The following is a 21,038-nucleotide window of genomic DNA, read 5'->3' on the forward strand; positions in this document are numbered from 1 at the left end:
TCCTGTCTGAGGAGGAAAGAATTCCACTTCCCTTTTAGATCCTGGGTTGAGTTTGAAGTGCTGGCACTTTTTTTTTTTTTTAAATACCATCTTTTCAGTGAATAGTTAATGTAGAAACATTTAAGAGACAATAAATGTAGAATTCCCTCTGTGCCATTTTTGCAGTTACATTTTGCAATGGAACTGCAATGAACCATTTCTCATCAAGAATTCTTGACATTGTGTGAGTAGTGGTTGTCTGTATGATCACTTTAAGGTCAGTAGGGCCTCTTCAATTATTCTTACTAGTGGGGCTTAGGTTCTGAACAGGTAATTACACAGCTGGTAATTGCTATGAGTAGCGCTGGCTCTGTATAAGTATTAATAATTGTGACTCCTGAAATATGAGACTCATGGCAGTCACAAACTTTGCAAGTTATCTCAGCAAAGTTTACAGGAAGTTTGTTTCTGCTCACATTGGATACAAACATGTTACCCCCTCTCTTTGAGGTTTTGCAATAGTTACAAACTCCACCAATTAAATTTGTAAGTATCATCAGCTCTCCTATAAAATCCAGGAGTTACTAAGATTACAAGGAAAATCCATTCAGCCATTCAGTTATCTGAGCAGTGGGGAAAGTACATTATTTCTGCTATAATAAAAACTAAAAAAAAAGTCCAGACATAAAACTTAGCTAAGACAGTGTTAAGGTAAAAATATATTGCCCTTTAAAACAATGCTAATAGAATTTTATAGTCTAAAACCACTTCCTTAACTCTAGGGGTTAGCTTCTCAGCTGATATAAAGCAGCAAAGCTCCATTGATTTCAAATGAGGTATACCTATTTACTCCAGGATGATGATCTGGCCTTGGGAATTTGGCAAACTTATATTTGACAAATACCAGCTTTCACTCTGTCCTTGTATACCTGCCTGCTTCTATCAATAGATCAAAGACCTATTACTCTGCCAACTCTATTTAATCTTAGCAGTATACTCTACTGTGCTCTACCAACAGGGCCGGCTCCAGGGTTTTTGCCACTTAAAAAAAAAAAAAAAAAAGCCGCGATCGCGATCTGCGGCGGCAATTCGGCGGGAGGTCCTTCGCTCCAAGTGGGAGTGAGGGACCGTCCGCCGAATTGCCGGACGTGCCGCCCCTCTCCGGAGTGGCCGCCCCAATCACCTGCTTGGCAAGCTGGTGCCTGGAGCTGGCCCTGTCTACCAATATAGGTCACAGACCACCACTGGCATGTTACACAGTGAATCATACATATCACAATATACAGGCCAGAGACTCAGTCACCTCCCCTTCTATTCTTTATCCTAATGACCAGGGACTATAACGTAGCACATCAGACCCTTCACATGTAATTGTCCAGATACAGAACTCTTTTTCATCCAGTGTACTAATTTACTGTGTTCAGCCTAATCCAGCAGTCTTAAAAGCCCATGGAATCTACCTTATGTACCCTCTCACTAGGGACCAAAGACCTTACTCTTCAGTTAGTCTGCAGATCCACCTATTCAAAATATTTTGATAACAGTACCCCATACATTGGAGCAAGGGGTACTAGTTTTACACTGCAGTCCATGGAAGAGAAGGGGAGCCAACATGAGGATTGACCTGTCCAGCAGCTTTTGTGCCTCTTAGACAGTACACAGAAGTCATGTACTGCCCCCTTCTCCACACACCTCAGGTCAAGCTCCCATATCATGTGTTGTAGTCTCAGAGGGGTGAGATGCAGCTAGGCCATCCCCAGGTCTTTTGTCCCTTCAGATCATCACAACCAGCAGCCCTTTCTAGCATATGGCTTGAATCCCATGGTTACAAGGATCTGCCTGATACCCTCCCAATAAGTAGCAAATATAACCCCTTAACTAATATAGACTGAAAGATGTGGGTTATATCATCATAAGTGATTCATGTCTCAACAGAGGAGAATTAAGTTCCAGGTGACAATGGATAATGGTCTCTGTTTCACAGAGCAGAGATATAGGGGCAGAATTAAGGATTGTATCAGAATTTTATCCATACATTTCCTTTGTGGTTTAAGGAGTTTTAAAAGTAAACTTGCTTATGATAAGTACACTCAGTTCGTAAGTGTAACTCTGTCTTAGGCTGGGTCTACACTACCCGCCTGAATCGGCGGGTAGAAATCGACCTCTCGGGATGGGACGCGACAATCGATTCCCGAATCTACGCTCTTACTCCACCAGCGGAGGTGGGAGTAAGTGCCATCGACGAGAAGCCGCAGAGGTCGATTTTGCCGCCATCCCTACAGCAGGGTAAGTCGGCTGCGATACGTCGAATTCAGCTACGCTATTCGCGTAGCTGAATTTGCGTATCTTAAATCGACCCCCCCCGTAGTGTAGATGTAGCCTTAGCTATGATTTTTTGCCACTGAATAGAGTGAATGGCTTTCAGATAAGTCTGTGACAGTTTTGAGAATCTGTCAGTGTCAACTTTTGAATTCATTTGTGTTTTGTGGAATATTGTTTGATTGGCCATTTACTAGCAGGGTCTTGGCATGTAGTGAACAGCCTATGTCTGGAAAGGTGTGACAAAGCTATTAGGGAGTCATTTAGCAGTGACTGGCTCTCACCTGCTTGAAAATTGGAGTTTCTGCCTTTGAATGGGCTATCTCGTCACAAAAACTTGTTTAGGAAGGAAGAGGATGTGTGTGTGTGTGCTGGAATCCTTTTCCCTTGGCACAAGCATATGGCTGGAAGAGCTGTACTTTTTCTCCGGCTGACTTGCAGACAAGGTGCTTTTAAAAAGAGACAAGCCTTCTGAGTAAGGAGGCCTTTCCACTGCCAGAAGTAGAAGACTGAACAGGAGGAGTTGGGGCAGGAGGGACCTGGCCCCTGAAGGATATTGACCAAAACCCAAAAGGCTCCCAGGAGTGGTGAGGACACTGGAGGGAGGGATTTGCATTGAGATTTTTGTTGATTTTCCATAGATCTGTACCTCTCTTGTGCTCTCTAAGAGAGTAAAGTTTTTAAGAAGTTTCTCTGCAAAGCCTGTGTGTTATTTGCTTCAACTGCCATCTGGTGCCTGAAGGGTTAAACAGTAAATCAGAGTGCCCATGAGGGGTGGAGCTCTTGAAAGAGTGTGCATATGCAACTGGGGCCTTGAGAGGTCTGAAGCATTGGTTCCAGGGTGTAAGTGGGCAGACCATGGGTCCCGGCTGCAAACAGGGGTTTCAGAACCAGGGTTTGCACCTAGGGAGTGTACCTGAGTGATCAGGAGCAAGGATCAGTCACTTCCTAGATCAAGAGAACGTAGCAGCTCGTGAAATCCCGTGGTTTGGTTCCAATGCAGCAGCCTGGTGACCCTCCACAATGGGTGACTCAGCCAGTAACAGAGTCATTGAGGGTGGTGCAGCAGCAAGCACCACTCTTGCAAAATATCATACAAAGATGTTGTGGGGGTAGGCATATGGTGAAACTAAGGGGAGATAAATACACAAGAAACTTATTTCATACAAAATTTCTTTCATTATTAGTGATAAGCTGCATGCTATGAAGTGATATGCCGGAAAAAGAACAGTTACTTCTATCGTAAAGATGTCATTGTTTGTAGCATTTATGTTCATAAGAGGAAACACATTCAGGTTCTCATCAGGAAACACATCTGTGACTTAGTCACAGCAAACACACTTAGGCCTTGTCTACACTACGAGAGTAGTTCGATTTTACTTGCATCGAATTTTTGTAATCGATATTGCAAAGTCGAACGTGTGTGTCCACACTAAGGACAGTAATTCGACTTTGTGCGTCCACACTAACGGTGATAGCGTCGACATTCGAAGCGGTGCACTGTGGTCAGCTATCCCACAGTTCCCGCAGTCCCCTCTGCCCATTGGAATTCTGGGTGTAGCCGGCAATGCCTTCTGGGTAACAAAATGAGTCGAGGGTGCTTTTGGGAAACTGTCGTCATCCGTCCATCACTCCCGCCCTCCCTCCCTGAAAGCGCCGGCGGGAAAACAGTTCGCGCGCTTTTCCAGTCATTGACAGCGCGGACGCCACTGTACTCCGAGCATGGAGCCCGCTGCGACCATCGCTGCAGTTGTGGCCGCTCTCAACGTCTCGCAGCTTATCATAAAGGTTTCCCTGAGGCAGATGCAGAAAAGTCAGGCAAGGAGGCTACGGCACCGCGGTGATGTCCTGAAGTCTGAGAGTAGCACAGACCTGTCAGAAAGCAGGCGACCCAGCGCCGAGGACATCACAGTGGCAATGGGTCATGTTGATGCCGTGGAACGGCGATTCTGGGCACGGGAGACAAGCACTGAGTGGTGGGACCGCATAGTGCTGCAGGTCTGGGATGAATCCCAGTGGCTGCGAAACTTTCGCATGCGGAAGGGAACTTTCCTGGAACTTTGTGAGTTGCTGTCCCCTGCCCTGAAGCGCAGTGACACCCGGTTGCGAGCTGCACTGAGTGTACAGAAGCGAGTGGCCATAGCCCTGTGGAAGCTTGCAACGCCAGACAGCTACCGGTCAGTCGCGAACCAGTTTGGGGTGGGCAAATCTACCGTGGGGGTTGTTGTGATGCAAGTAGCGAAGGCAATCGTTGATGTACTGCTGCCAAAGGTAGTGACCCTGGGAAACGTGGAGGCGATCATAGATGGCTTCGCAGCGATGGGATTCCCAAACTGCGGTGGGGCCATAGATGGAACTCACATCCCTATCCTGGCACCGGACCACCAGGCCACCCAGTACATTAACCGAAAGGGATACTTTTCCATGGTGCTGCAAGCACTGGTGGACCACAGGGGACGTTTTACCAACATCTACGTGGGATGGCCGGGCAAGGTTCATGACGCTCGTGTTTTCAGGAACTCTGGTCTGTTTAGACGGCTGCAACAAGGTATTTACTTCCCGGACCACAAAATAACTGTTGGGGATGTGGAGATGCCTATAGTCATCCTCGGGGACCCAGCCTACCCGCTAATGCCCTGGCTCATGAAGCCCTATACTGGCGCCCTGGACACTGAAAAAGAACTCTTCAACTACCGGCTGAGCAAGTGCAGAATGGTGGTGGAGTGTGCTTTTGGCCGTCTCAAGGGGAGATGGAGAAGCTTACTGACTCGCTGTGATCTCAGCGAAACCAATATCCCCATTGTTATAGCAGCTTGCTGTGTGCTCCACAATCTCTGTGAGAGCAAGGGGGAGACCTTTATGGCGGGGTGGGAGGTTGAGGAAAATAGCCTGGCTGGTGATTACTCACAGCCAGACAGCCGGGCGATTAGAAGAGACCAGCGGGAAGCGCTGTGCATCCGGGAGGCTTTGAAAGCAAAGTTCCTGAGTGAGCAGGGTAACCTGTGATTTTATAGTTTGTGTACTGAGAAGCTAAACCTGCCCCCGTTTCTTTACCCAGGTAATGTTGACTATCCTATCCAGTTACATACCCCCTTCACCCCCCCTCCAACACACGTGTCGAAATAAAAATAGTTCTACTTTGTTAAAGCACACCGTTTTCTTTAATACTGTTTTAGCGGGAATTTTTTAAAACTGGGACGCAGACTGTGGTGCGGGGCGGGTCTAGTGTTGTGATGCGAATGCAGCTTCTAAACTCAAGGATTGACAGGCTCCGCTGCGGTGGGATGCTTGTTTCAACGGAGCCTGTCACCCCTCCTGATCGGGACTGTGTGTATGGGAGGTCTATTTGACTTTGTGGCAGGGGGAGGACGGTTACAGATCCCATGCTGTGTGGCTCTGTGATCCTGTCTAAGGACCGGCGCTTAAGATCTGTAACTGCCCTCCCCCGCCACAAAGTCACAGAGCAACCCACCCCCCCCAACATTACATCAAAACAACCTCCCAGACTAACCGGGGCAACTAGTCACTGCATCACTGCACTGTGTATGTGCCCTGCTGCTGTGCCTGCCCCCGACTATGTACCCTGCCAAAGGAGACTGTCCTGTCCAATTTCCAACCCCCTTTCCCCTCCTCCTCCAAAAGAACATGATTGAAACAGTAGTTAACAGAAACGAATTTTTTATTATCAACTACACATGGCATTGGGAGGTGAAACTTGGACGTGGGCTTGTGTCAGGCGGGAAGGAAAGAACTTTTCAAATTTTGGGAAATGAGAGCCTTCTGCTACTAGAGCTCTCTGCAGGGGTGGAGTGAGAGTTAGCAGGGACTCTGCCGCCTCTCCTTCTTTGCACTTTGGGTGAGGTGGGTATGGGACTTGGTGGCGGGGGAGGGCGGTTAGAGATGGACTGCAGCGGGGCTCTGTCCTCCTGCCTCCGTTCCTGCAGAACATCCACAAGGCGCCGGAGCGTGTCCGTTTGCTCCCTCAGTAGTCCAAGCAGCGTTTGAGTCGCCTGCTGGTCTTCCTGCCGCCACCTCTCCTCCCGATCCATGTTGGCTTGGTGCATTCGGGTCAAGTTCTCCCGCCACTGGGTCTGCTGTGCTGCCTGGGCTTGGGAAGAGGCCATAAGCTCAGAGAACATGTCCTCCCGTGTCCTCTTCTTCCTACGCCTAATCCGCGCTAGCCTCTGGGAGTGTGATTCCAGGCTAGGTTGTGAGACAGTCGCAGACGGGGCTGTGGAAATGGGAAAAAGGGAGTGAATTCCTCTGAAAGATAAATGTAGTTGTGAACAAAGAACATAGTCTTTCTCTGTGAACAAGACCATGCACAGCACCTTTCACATGCGCACTCAGCACAAGGTCGAATTCTCGGCCTTCGCATTCTGTGCCTGGGGTCTTGAACAGCACATTTGAGAAGCGAGGCAGCACAACGGAATTTCTGTTGCAGGCAGACATGGTAAGCCGTACACTTGTGGCAGTTTAAAACTTTTATATTACCACTGGCCTCATTTCACATTTAAATCAATGTCAGTCCCTGCTGCCAGCAATCCGGCAAGCGGGAACTCTGCCCCTGTCCCACCCCCTCGCGGCTGTCCCCGGGAATGATCCCTTTCGGCTGCCCCTCTCCCGCCTCCACCGCGTGGCTGCAAACCAGCGGTGACAGTTCTGTAAAGGAACGGGAAAGCAGTCCCAACACTAACATTCCCCTACCTAATTAAAAGCAGGTCACCATGGCCGACATCACCCTGATGAGGATCTCCGAGAGCGACAAAGAGAGAATGCTCCGGGAAAGCCTCCAAAGACCAGGGCCGTATGCCGCCCTGCTGTGCAGAGCAATGATCCCCGAGTACCTGATAATCTCGTGGCGCGGCAACGTGTCGTACTTCGGAGGACCCAATAAGGCCGCTCTCCCCAAGAACCTCATGCAACGGCTTTCAAGTTACCTCCAGGAGAGCTTCATCGAGATGTCCCAGGAGGATTACTGCTCTATCCCCGCACATATAGACCGCATTTTACTGTAGCTGCAGTAGCAGGGAATACACAGTAGAGCGGCTTGTGCAGGACAATCACTGAAAACCGGACATTGCTAGATTTCTTTTCAAAACTTGCACTGCCCCTTACTAAACCGTTAAGCGCCTAGGGCACACTAATCATGAACAACCCATTCTTTTAATTGTTAATATTCCTGTTTTGTTAAAAATAAATGTTTAGATGTTTACAACACTTACTGGCTGATCCTTCACCAGATTCTGTGTCCGGGGTAATGGCTGGGGACGCTTCGTAGGGGATCTCTGTAAGGGTGATGAAGAGATCCTGGCTGTCGGGGAAATCAGCGTTGTGAGAGCTGCCAACTGCCTCGCCCTCCTCATCTCCTTCCTCATCTTCCCCGTCCCCTAACATGTCTGAGGAACCGGCCGTGGACAGTATCCCATCCTCAGAGTCCACGGTCACTGGTGGGGTAGTGGTGGCGGCAGCACCGAGGATGGAATGCAGTGCCTCGTAGAAACGGGATGTCTGGGGATGGGATCCGGAGCGTCCGTTTGCCTCTTTGGTCTTCTGGTAGCCTTGTCTCAGCTCCTTGATTTTCACGCGGCACTGCGTTGCATCCCGGCTGTATCCTCTCTCTGCCATGTCTTTAGAGATCTTCTCGTAGATCTTTGCATTCCTTCTTTTGGATCGCAGCTCGGAAAGCACGGACTCATCGCCCCACACAGCGATGAGATCCAAGACTTCACGATCAGTCCATGCTGGGGCTCTCTTTCTATTCCCAGACTGCACGGCCATCACTGCTGGAGAGCTCTGCATCGTTGCCAGTGCTGCTGTGCTCGCCACGATGTCCAGACAGGAAATGAGATTCAAACTGGCCAGACAGGAAAAGGAATTCAAATTCAAATTTTCCCGGGGCTTTTCCTGTGTGGCTGGTCAGAGCATCCGAGCTCGCACTGCTGTCCAGAGCGTCAACAGAGTGGTGCACTGTGGGATAGCTCCCGGAGCTATTAGCGTCGATTTCCATCCACACCTAGCCTAATTCGACATGGCCATGTCGAATTTAGCGCTACTCCCCTCGTCGGGGAGGAGTACAGAAGTCGAATTAAAGAGACCTCTATGTCGAACTAAATAGCATCGCAGTGTGGACGGGTGCAGGGTTAATTCGATTTAACGGCGCTAACTTCGACATAAACGCCTAGTGTAGACCAGGCCTTGGTCTCTGCACATCTTGTAATTCCATCAGCTGCACTTCTTGCTCTTCCTCATTCCCCTTTCCTGTCTTCATACTTCTGCACTTCTTAGGTGTTTGAAGTACTTGGTCTTCAGTGCTCTGCCTCATAATGCACCGAGACTTGCACATTTTTCATGTGACTAAACATGCGCATGCTCTAATAGATAGCTAAAGTGACTGAAATTTTAAAAGCTCTTCAAACATGTTCAGTCTTTCCCCAGGATTATATCTTAAATGCAAATAATGTGTGGGTGTGTAAACAATGATAAACTTCTTGTCTAAGAGTCTCAAGTGTGATTTTTTTAGAAAGGAAATTTCCTTCTTGTATATGCTGGGGGCCCTTCACCAGCTCTCAGCTTCCATCAGCGGGAAAGTGTGAAATGACAGCAATTTTCTGTAGCCTTGGTGATTGAGCTGCCTGTATCATAAGAGGGTGATACTGAAGGTCATGTCATTGGTAATTCTAAAACAGATTTCTCAGGCCATATGATTGGCCATGATGGAAAGGATACAGAGCCCCTCATCTGTCCACCACAGAACATCTGTGCACATACTTGCACACAGCCCACTATCTTTTTGCAGCTACTGAAATTTCAAATAATGGAGAAGTGTCTGTTTCATGACTTGGTAGGGATTAATATCTATTCTCTGAAAACAGTAGATCAGAGTTGCAAGAAGCTGGTACTCTTAGAAACTAGCAATTCCAGGTGACCGTAAATGTTTAAGAGAAAATTAAACAGAAATATTTTTCATAGTGTGTGTGTCATGGTAAACGATAAATAGAATATCTTTGGAAAAAATCCTGTCTCATTCATGGGGGGCACAAGATCTCAATTATTATAGGCAAGGAGGATGGGGTATTGTAGCACAATGGTTTTTGTTTTTTTGTTTTGTTCTTATGTGCCCCTGAGTTCTGGCCAGGACCTGAACCTGACAGGGAACGTCTTTAGCTGGTGTAAATTGTCATAGCTCTATTGAAGTCAGTGGAGCTCCTGAAGCAATGACAATTTACAGCAGCTGAGAATTTACATATACCTTCATTTGTTGTCCTTTCTGTCCCTATCGTTATATCTGAGGAGAGAGAGACAGCAAGGAAGCAATGTCATTAAAAACCAAACAAAATCAACATCGTTGCTCGGTCTCTCAGAGAGCCTGATCCAAAGCCCTTTGAAGTCAACAGAAAGACTCCAACTGACTCCTTTGGATCAGGCATTCCGTCTTTGTTTTGTCAGTCTGTGTTTTTCAGGCCTGGTCTACACTTAAAAGTTTTGCCGCTATAAATATCTCAGCTAAGGGGGTGCTTTTTTTTTTAACCATAATAATAATAGAACTGGTAAAAGTCCTGTGCAAATGCAGTTATATCAGTATAAAGGTGCCTTACACTGGCATAGTTTATTTCTTCTTCCATATAAGAATAGGTGTACCATTACCTGTATACTGATATTACTGTGTCCACATGGAGGGTTGTACCACTTTAATTATACTGGTATAATTTTCTTGTGTAGACAAGCCTTAGACTACTAAAAGCAGGGACTGTCTCCTTATTTATGTTTACTATAGCACCAAGCACATTTTATTGGTATTATCAGATAATAAATATTATACAGAAGAGAATCAGGCTTCACTTAATCTTATATGAAGAAAACTGATTTTTCTGTGATCAGAGTAATGTGTCATGGAACTGATAGATTTTGAAACCGTGGCCTTCTGTGAACCAGCTGGGTTCTTAACAGGGATTTTTACTCTATATATGAAAATTATTTTTGAATAGTAAATTGTAATAAAAGGGTAGTCATTGTGCTATAAAAAAACACTTGTCATCTTTTGGATCTGGAAATTCTTGACACATTTACTAGAAGCTTATTTCAGCAAATGTTCTCCCATCATGGATTTTAAGTCAAATTAATTAAAGTTGGTGTTTTATTTATGAATAAATATGGACTAGTGTGATTGAAAATGGAAAGGTAGCAACATGTTGAGGAAATGCATAAAACTCAGGCATCTGACTTGTTAAAGCCAGAATGATCTGTGCAAAAACTTCCACATTCAAAAAAAATTCCTTTGGGTGCAAAGAATCTTTTTTCATTATCTGTAGAAGCATGTGATGTTCACATACGGCACTCATGGTGCATAATCATGTTTTGATTATCTCTTTCACATTTCCATTTCTTCATTACTTGGTGAGATTTGTTTATTTACTCATTTATCATTGTGTAGTTCACTGTGTTCTTTCTTCACGTTAGTCATTATTTCATTAATCTTCTGATCCAGAATGAAAAATTTGGTGGTTTGAGAGAGAAGGTAGAAGAAAACAGGTTCAATTTGGGGAGATACCCTGATGATCAAAGAGAGATGGGATCTATGAACCGTGGAAGATAAGAACTTGGAAAACTATGAAATTCATGACCTTGCTTTATATAGAACGAACAAAGTATCATTAGACATGTCTGCTTTCCAGTCATAAACTAAAAGTACATTTTAGAAAAATCATTATTTGATAAGTAAAAGAAAAATGAGTTTAAAAGATAAAAAATTCTATTCACTATGAAAGAGTAAAAAGTCATAGAAGTGCTATATTAACATTATGTGCAATATCAAAAAGAGTTGAGATATCACACGTTTGTGATATTACAGCAGTGAACATGAACATTAATCACTTTTCATTTAAATGTAGATGTTAGATAAAATAATGTTTTCTGGTACTTTAAAATACATGAGTATGTGTGCTGTAATAAAAAGGGTTCTTTTTGCAGAAGGTCTCATACTTCAACACAATGTTATTTGTTTACACTGTAGATCAAATATTCAGCATTAAAATGCATCATAATCCTAACACTGGTGCTCATTATATGACAGAAGTATGCCAGTGAAATTAAAAAAAAAAAGACAAAAGATTTCCTTACCTCTAAGTTGGATGGGAGCAGCTGTTTGGATAATTCCACAGAGGGGCAACAATGACCAACTGACTTGCACATTTTAAAGAAAAAATGATATCTAATCCTTTGAGGATGCCATATGTTGTGTGCTTTGAGGCAAGCTGCCTACAGTACATAGCAATTAGACAGACTGGAGACTGTGCTAAAATTTTATCCAAAATGCCAGTAGAGAAGAATTTCTCCTAATAGAATTTAATCACTAATAGAGAGACATACCTACATTTCAGATATTTATTGCAAAATAAATTGGTTAAAATGCAAATTCTTTCAATCCTCTTTCCCTCAGAGTGTCGGGTACGAACTAAACAGGTTTGTTTTGTTTGTTTGTTTGTTTTTCCGTTTGTTTAAATTATGGTTGGAATTACTTCTGCCCTTTTGTTAAAGAAAATTTGTGAATTATTATTGTCTGGTATGTATTGTGACTCTTAGCTTTAGACATTATTTTTCATTTGATTGTGAATTAGGTACGAAGTGTATTCGTTGTTCCAAAGTAGCTGGTATAAATATTCATCAGAGATGGGGGTGGAATTTACAATTGACAGCTAGAGCTAGATAGCAGATCTATAATTTTGTATTAAACTTCTACACATTCAAGTAATTTTTGTTGCCTCAGTTTAATACTTAAATGCTTTGCTGAATTGGGGCATATATGAAAAATGTATACTGATGTTTTGGGGATACACTGTCCATAAAAGTTTGGCTAGTTAACCTGAGAGATGTATCACTAAAGAAATATTGGGAGTCATTAGAGAGGACAAAGTAGGGTTACCATATCTCATAAATAAAAAAAGAGGACCCTCCACGGGCCATGGCCCCGCCCATTTCCCCACCCCTAACCCCGCCCCAACTCCGCCCCTTCCCCACCCTAACTCCGCCCCCTCCTCCCTCCCACTCCCAGCCAGGGGGAAAGGGCTGCCCCAGTGCTACCAGCTTCACGGTTTCCCGGGCAGCCCCCAGACCCTGCGCCCCCAGCCGGCGCTTCCCCAGCGCAGCTGGAGCCCGGGAGGGGAAGCGCCCAGCCGGGGGCGCAGGGTCTGGAGGCTGCCCAGCAAACCGTGAAGCCGGTAGCGCTCGGGCTTTGGGCAGCCCCTATGCCTCTGGACCCTGTGCCCCCAGCTGGGCACTTCCCCTCCGGGGCTCTGGCGGCTCTGCGTAACTTACACTGTATAAGTTACACAGAGCCGAAGAGGAGCAGAGCTCCCGCAGCTGGAGGCTCTGCTCCTCTTAGGCTCTGTTTAAGAGCGGGGCTGCCCGAGCGCTACCGGCTTCGGGCAGCCCCGGTGCCTCCAGACCCTGCGCCCCCAGCCCGGCACTTCCCCTCCCGGGCTCCGGCGGCGCAGGGTCTGGAGGGAAGGGGGCTGCCCGAAGCCGGTAGCTCTCGGGCAGCCCGGCTCGTAAACAGAGCCTCCAGTGGCTGGGGCTGTGTGTAACTGACACAGTGTCAGTTACACAGAGCCAAAGAGGAGAAAAGCCTCCAGCCCCCGGGGCTCTGTGTAACTGACACAGTGTCAGTTACACACAGCCCCAGCCACTGGAGGCTCTGTTTAAGAGCCGGGCTGCCCAAGAGCTACCGGCTTCGGGCAGCCCCGTGCCTCGAGAACCTGCGCCGCCGGAGCCCAGGAGGGGAAGTGCCGGGCTGGGGGCGCAGGGTCTGGAGGCACCGGGGCTGCCCGAAGCCGGTAGCGCTCGGGCAGCCCGGCTCTTAAACAGAGCCGCGGCGGCTGGAGGCTCCAGCCCCCGCGGCTCTGCTCCTCCCCGACTCTTTGGCTCTGTTTAAGAGCCGGGCTGCCCGAGCGCTACCGGCTTCGGGCAGCCCCGGTGCCTCCAGACCCTGCGCCCCCAGCCGGGCACTTCCCCTCCCGGGCTCCGGCGGCGCAGGGTCTGGAAACACGGGGCTGCCCGAAGCCGGTAGCATTCAGGCAGCCCGGCTCTTAAACAGAGCCAAAGAGTCGGGGAGGAGCAGAGCCGCCATTTTCCCGGACATGTTCGGCTTTTTGGCAATTCCCCCCGGACGGGGGTTTGACTGCCGAAAAGCCGGACATGTCCGGGAAAAAGAGGACGTATGGTAACCCTAGGACAAAGGCCTATTAGCCCAACCTGGCACACAGTGATGTCCTGGGCCTTGAAATAGAGTCTCCAAAGACCTGTCAGGACATATAACCCTGAGCTAATGAGCTGAGACAGTTTGTCTAAGGATATCCAGAACAGACTGAGAGTTGCCCTTTAAATTCTGAGTCAAGAATGGGCTTATTCTGCTTTGCAGTATGTAATACTTCCATGTTTAATAGGCCTTAGTCCAGCAAAGCACTTAATACGCAGAAGCTCATGTCTAAATTCAGTGGAAACTACTCATGTTCTTAGTTGCATAAACATGGGGATGCCCACATCACCAAAGAGGTAATAGGCTTGTTTACAACAATATGAACATGTGAATGTATATTTGTTCTTTTCTATACATCATATAACCAGTTTCAGGTCTGGTCCTTCATGCTCTATCAAGGCTAAATTAAATGCTTTTTCCCTTCTGGGAAAAGCAATGGTGAGTAGGGTTGCCAATTTTGGTTGGATGTATTCCTGGAGATTTCATCACATGACATCATCTTTAAAGATTAAACTTTAATTCCTGGAGAATCCAGGCCAATCCTTGAAGGTTGGCAACCCTAGTGGTGAGAATTTCTTCTAACTGTATTTAGCTCATATTGTGAGATAACAAAATTTAAACCTGGAATGAACATTGCTGATCTTGGCTTCCAAGCCATGAAGTTTTAGGGTGGGTTTTTACATTTGGGAATGTTGACCTTTGACTGCAGCCTGATCTTGGAAGGTTTATATCTAAAATTAACTACAATTTATATCCTAGAATGCTTAAAGAAGGGGAAATGAGCTCTTAGTACTATAGTACAAGTAGGCAAATATAAAACATGTATTAATATATGAATAGGCCTTCCAATAATTCTGAGGCCTGTAGGACTTGGTAGTTAGCGTAAGGCCTAAGTAGTTAGCAGGAGTGCTTGACCAAATGTTATAATAGCAATATGTATTTTGTGATACACAAGTAAACTGCAAAAGAACAGTTTATACTTGAAATAATGGAGGTTTAGGCTTTTTCATATTTTAACCATGAAGCAAAACTTTATTCATGTATCAAAACATTTGGAAACGTGGTGACACAAATAGCTTATGATAACAGCAAGAACCCTAATTATGGCCACATGGAATAACAAACATGAGCAAAGGGCTGAGACCAAATCAAATATGGTCCCAGATATGGAGGGATATATAAACAATAAGGTTATAAAAGATGGTCAGACTATCCCCTAGTTGGAGACATTGGGATGACAGAATGGTGAAAATTGGATCGTCACGCTGTCTTATAGTGCTCCCTCCACTTACTCTTTTTCTATCTTCACTTTAATGTCTCCATAGAATAGTGAGTATGCACAATTCTGTGGGGGTTACTTTGCTGTTGGTTGCTTTGCTATATTTATTTCTGTATCTATATTTCTATTTATTTTTCTGTGATTGCAATTATACCTGTACTTGTTTATATGGAACTAAATAAAATCCCCATGTCTCTGTGTATGTGACTCACCAATCTCATTATACACATAATGAATTTACATAATGAGTAAAGAACCTGTGGTGAGTGACTTGTGCAATTTGCACCCGAATTAATCAAAAGGCTACAGAAGAAAGAAAAATATTTTCTAGTAGGATTTGTTTTTTGTTTTTCTTTTAGTTTTCTGTCTGTTTGTTTTTCTTTAAGGTATATGTTTAAAGCTGCTCATTAGTTTGGTATGTTAGACGTAGTCCAAGTGAAGATGGCTTATTAAGAATAGTGCAGGTGGACAAAAGTTCATAATAAATGCAATTTAGTACATGGATCTGCAGTTAAACAAATTCAGACTGCATGTGGTGTACATGTATTTCATATATATAGTCATATAAATTGCACACACAGATATAATACTATATATATATATGCACAGCATCTATAATAAATATATATGTATATATAAAATAGTGTGTGTGCGTGCATAGGGTATATAGTATATAGCTTTCTAGATGACCCCATTCTAGCCAGTCAAATGTTTACTTAATGTAAATGGCAGGACCTTAACTTGTATATTAAGGTCTTGTACATTGTCTTCTTCCTGTTTCTCATATACAGTTGGACTTGCAGTTTCCTGCTAAGCCACAATATGCTAGTACCTTTGAGATATGATTCACTCCAGGAGCCATATCACTGGCTGCTGTTGGTCATCAAGGGAATCACACTGTAGGGCTCCTGATAGCCAATTAAGGTCAATCAAGGAATCTAGCGTTCACCATCCTTCCCTTGAAATGCTTTCGGTATCTATAGCGAAGACTCAAGGCTGCATCCAGTCCTCAAAGTGCTGGTATTCATGTTGCCTACTTTGAAGAGCCATGGCAACTAAAGGAAAAGGATCTTGGGGACATCAGGTCTGAGGGCACCATCTGCCATGGCTCAGTAGGAAAACACTGAGGATCTCTCTGCTCTTAAATAGAAATACAATTTTGGAAGGAGATGAAAAAGAAATATGGACCAAAAGGAGAAATGGAATTGCTTATGGGAAGGGTTCCTTGTCTTTTCCTAGATTTAAAAAATAAAAAAATTAAGTGAACATTTGTCATTTGGATTGAAAAAGTGACAGCTTGTGGTTAATGCTCTTTGCTTTCCACTTGAGGTGTTTGTGACAGGGTCAGGCCAGATGGCTACAGGAGAGTGATCGAAGGTAGATATTAGCCCCAGATTAAGCAGGTCCCTTTTCCCTGAGTAGGATAATGGTCTGTTCCAGAACAATCAGGAAGTTGTTGGAACCAATTAAGACAGGCTAATTAGGACACCTGGAGCCAATTAAGAAGCTACTAGAATCAATTAGGACAGGCAGGCTAATCAGGGCACCTAGTTTTAAAAGGACCCCACTTCAGTTAGTGAGGTGCGTGCGAGGAGCTGGGAGTGAGAGGCATACTGCTGGAAGACTGAGAAGTACAAGCGTTATCAGACATCAGGAGGAAGGTCCTGTGGTGAGGATAAAGAAGGTATTGGGAGGAGGCCATGGGGAAGTAGCCCAGGGAGTTGTAGCTGTCACGCAGATGTTACAGGAGACACTGTACACAGCTGCAATCCACAGGGCCCTGGACTGGAACCCGGAGTAGAGGGCGGATCCAGATCCCCTCCATCCCTCCCAACTCCCTATTTGATATAAGAAGAGTTGACCTGGACTGTGGGTCTCACCAGAGGGGAAGGTCTCTGGCCTGTCCCCCAACCCATTAGGTGAGCCAGCAGAGACTGCGGTGATTATTCTCCTCCTCTTCCCCATGCTGGCCAGTGATGAGGGTAGCTAAGTGAATGGCAGGTTTGTGCCACTAACAAAAGGAGCCAAAATGATGACTGCCATGAACCTCTGAGGCGAGCAAATCTGCCAGAAAGCGCAGAACCCACCAAGGCAGAGGAGGAACTTTGTCATGTTATATACCTCTACCAGTCACTTTCAACTCCTTTGAAAATTGTGTGCCTGCAGATCACATGCACACACCGCCAACTGTTTGGGAGTAAAATGGGCTGGTTTCAGGTGTCATAATAGCCTTTTGATTACCCTTGAGGGATCTTTCCCACCAAAATGAAATTTGATTCAAATCACCGCATAGATACCTTACTCACAAGCACTGGTCTTTTAGAAAATAAACCAGTAGAGCCTGACTTACCAAATAGGTGCTTCCCAATTTACCAAGTGATAGTCGTAGCCAGACTTGGCTCATACAGAAATGAGAGGGTGACCCCTTCCATAGTAAATTTTAGAAACACAAGGAGAAATAGGTAATTAAGAAATTGCCAATAATAGTAACAAGGAACTACAAACAAATGGGCACATACCAAACCAAACTGTGTTTCAGTTACAGTAATAGGAGCTGCAGGTGCTATAGGCTCTGAGGTTTTGTCTCTAGGTCAGTAAGATACAGTGGGCTATTATGGTAACAAAATTGCTATAAGCATTCAACAAAGAGAAAAAAATTACAGTATTCTAGATGCACATATCTAACTTGTAGAAGAAATTGTGTAATATATTTAAGAAGTAAATTGATTAAAAGTATGCATATGCAAGAGGGAACAGAGTTAAGATAGTATGTGTAACTTTAACTTTTGCTTTTCTGGATCTGCTAAATTGTGCAACGTTAACAGTCTCAACACGTAATTTTGAATAGCATGACACACATTAGTTTTAAGTAATTATTTATTATTTTTGTTCCCACTTCATAGATCCCCAGCTAATAGATTGTAAATACTAATTGACATAACTTATTCCCTAATGGTTTTATACATACGTTTGGGTCTACAGCATGCTTAGACTTGATAAAATGTCAATAGGAAACTCAGTTAAGAAAGCACAAGGCCTGCTAAACCCAGGGTTGTGGGTTCAATCCTTGAGGGGGCCACTTAGGGATCTGGGGCAAAATCAGTACTTGGTCCTGCTAGTGAAGGCAGTGGGCTGGACTCAGTGACCTTTCAGGGTCCCTTCCAGTTCTATGAGATAGGTAATACTTAGCAGTTTAGTATGAATGCTCCCACTGTGACCTTACCTCACTCTGTGTTGCTTAGGTATGTCAGGGAGTTGAGAACAGATACCTTTATATGCTGCAGAATGTCCAGAAAGTGAATTTGATTGAAGATGCAATTGCAGCTTTAACTCTGATTGTTCCTGCTTTTTCAAGTTTAACTTGCAGGCTTAAAGATTTCGTTTTTTGTATTTATGATCAGGTATCTGATTTGAAAAGCTGGTTTTGTATAGAAAAAAATATATGTACCTTACGTAGTAGTAACCTTCCATTTTAGTTCATTTCTTTCTGTAAAACACCAAATTTTGTCTTTACTGATATAAACAAGCAAAACATAACAATAAGTCAGTGACCACCTGTTTCTTTTTGAAATTTTAAGTAGTCAAAATTCAGTTTTTCGCTTTGAGCTCATGCCAACCAGTGGCTCTGATCAAATAGAATCTGGTAATAGATTACGCAATATTATGATTGTGTTCACAAGATAATAAGCCATGACTGAAATTCAATGTATACAAAAACAACAAATATGTAGAAAGCTTGTTCAGGAGTTGAATGTGAAGTTTTTTTGCATTTTGTTTTGTTTTTTTACTGGTAGTTTGATTTTTTTTTTTTAATTGTCAGGGTTGGTTCCATGTGCTCATGTGTTGGATCTCTCTCTCTTTAAAACATGAAGTTTGAATTGCCATGCACTGCTTTTCTCTCATCCTATGACTGGCAGTCAGGACAGAGCTATAGCACCATCTGCTTAGAAACAAGGAAGCAAAGGAATTGTGAGATACTGCCCCATCTATATAAGCCCCACTCAGTTTCCCTTTTTCCTCCAGTTCTTTTGCTGTCTCCTGCTTACAAGCCTGGGGCTATCACCACAGTCCTGCTCTGTGTCCCTTCTTTTTTTCCCCTTTTTTTCTTTTAGCTCTCCCCCTCTTCCTCGGGAAATGACAGAAGATAGCAATGGAGAAAGAACAGACAAACAACAGGAGAAAGAAAAGAAGATGACTAAGAAGTCTGAAACTAGAGTAAGGGACTACATGGAAGAAAAGTGTAGAAGGCAGAACAACTAGATCTGTCTGCAACTGAATGCTAGTAGAACATTCAGTCAAGAGTCTTCAGCCCCCAGGAGCTACCAAGAATCCAGGCCTCTCAGGAGGTCCAATACCAAAAGGCTGTACATCAGCCCTTTTTGCTCCAGCGAGTGGGCTCTTCTACCTGGCTGGAGACCTACTACGTGGTCAGTATGTCTGCCTGCCTTGCTGCTTAACCCTCCTACAGCTTCCTATTGCAACAGTCAAATGTTGGTGGCTTATGTGAACCACTAGTGTGGCTCCTAGTGCTCATTTTCCTCTGACAAGGGATGCTTCTGGGCCCTTTGGTGGAAGCCCACCCCATACTCCCCCCACCCCCGCTCTATATTTAGAAAGGAGGGGTAATATGCTTACATATCGGGTATGCCAGAAAAAGTTGTTCCTGGGGGATGGAGCATCAAACTCTAGATCCTCAAGATAATTTTACTTGCACCACGTATTGTCATTGCTGCATTAGAAAAGCTCACTTTATTTTGTTTCCTAACCCACGAGACTAAAGCTCTCCTTTACCTGTAACAAGGACCTGAGATACTGCCTTCCACCACAAGTTATTGGAGAAGGTCAGGCAGGCCAGAGCAGTGGTTACCTTGCTGGCTCTTTGGTAGCCCTGTTTCCTTGTTTATTATGAGTTGATTACTCTGCAAGTTACCCCTCTCTGGGCACTTCCAGTGACAGAGGACCTTCAGTCCCAGGGCCCTGTGTTACACAATCAGCTCTGACTTTTGAAATTGACTGCCTGAAAGCTAAATAGAACTGCTTCCTATAACAGAATGTTTTTCAGCTGAGGTGGCCTATTGTCTGGTTATCAGCAGGAAACCATTGCTTTTTGCACACATGTTCTTTCATTTAGAAGATGAGAAGATGATGTGTCACCAGAAACATTGGCTGTCCTAGAACAATCCCTCCAGAATGTTTTGAGCTTTCTCTTTCCAGGATTTCATAAGGGTTTTTAAAGTCTGCATGCTCAATGTACTCTCCCCTGGCAGTTCTGCAGGTGAAAGACCCATTCAGGATTGGCCCCCATCCTTATGTCAATAGGCGCTTTATTAATTTCTATTGGAGAGGCCTGCTATCCATGTGATGATCCCACAGTGGAGTCTGTCCTTGATTTTTCAGGTCCATTTTGCACCTCTCTTTGAGCCCCTTGGTGAGAGCACTTTACAGCTGCTCTTCTTAAAATAATTGCCTTCCTCTTTGCAATTATCTCTGGTAGGATTGAAAAACTGAGTTTTTGGTTTATTTTCCTTCTACCTTCAGTTTTTCTCTGAGAAGTTGACTTTTTGCCTGCCATCGTAATTCAAGTTTCATTTCTTTCAGCCCTTATTCTGCCTAGTATTTGCTTTAATCCAATATCCTTTTGGGATAAAAAGTTTCACCTTTTGAACATAAAATGTATTTGAAGCTTTATTTATGTCATGCTCAAGAGTTTAGGCAAGCAAAGCCATTATTTGTCTTGTTTCATGACCCTCACCACTGACTAAAATTAAGAAAACCCTTCTGGTCTCATGCCATAGCCCTCCTTGTGGAAGACAAGGATGTTCACAGAAGATGGTCTGAAGCCTGGGTGGCTGCCGATGCACCAAACAAAAATCTAATCGATGACCCAACTGTGCAATTGCCAGCTTTGCTCCCGGCAGGGCATATGGACAGCTCTAAATGGGGGTATCCGCACCTGACATGGAAGAATCACATACTTACTCCATAGACAGAAAGTGAGGGAATCACAGAACTGGAACTGTGGCATGGTGCAAACTGTCAGACACCTCATGGATGACTGCCAAATTTATGCTCATTCTGGATGAGTCTCAGCCATTCACATAGCTACCCTCTCTTTTCTGGCCTGGTCAGAGACCTTAAGATCCAACTGTAGTCATGCCTGTGCTTTCACTGTTCTTCTGTTGGCATTTGAAAGAAGAAGTGGATGCA

General features: G+C 44.7%; 1 protein-coding gene across 1 annotated transcript; it reads right to left on the reverse strand.

Annotated features, from left to right (window-relative positions):
• Positions 1-5,959: 5,959 nt before the first annotated feature.
• On the reverse strand, positions 5,960-8,235 carry LOC135974145 (uncharacterized). The gene is made up of 2 exons (XM_065560876.1): positions 7,524-8,235; positions 5,960-6,529 (listed from the first exon to the last, which is right to left on the reverse strand). The coding sequence occupies exons 1-2, from the start codon at positions 8,098-8,100 to the stop codon at positions 6,054-6,056; spliced, it is 1,053 nt and encodes a 350-aa protein (XP_065416948.1). The 5' UTR covers positions 8,101-8,235; the 3' UTR covers positions 5,960-6,053.
• Between the last annotated feature and the right edge of the window lie 12,803 nt (positions 8,236-21,038).

The sequence above is a fragment of the Chrysemys picta genome, chromosome 1, assembly GCF_011386835.1.
Source record: "Chrysemys picta bellii isolate R12L10 chromosome 1, ASM1138683v2, whole genome shotgun sequence".
NCBI lineage: Eukaryota > Metazoa > Chordata > Testudines > Emydidae > Chrysemys > Chrysemys picta.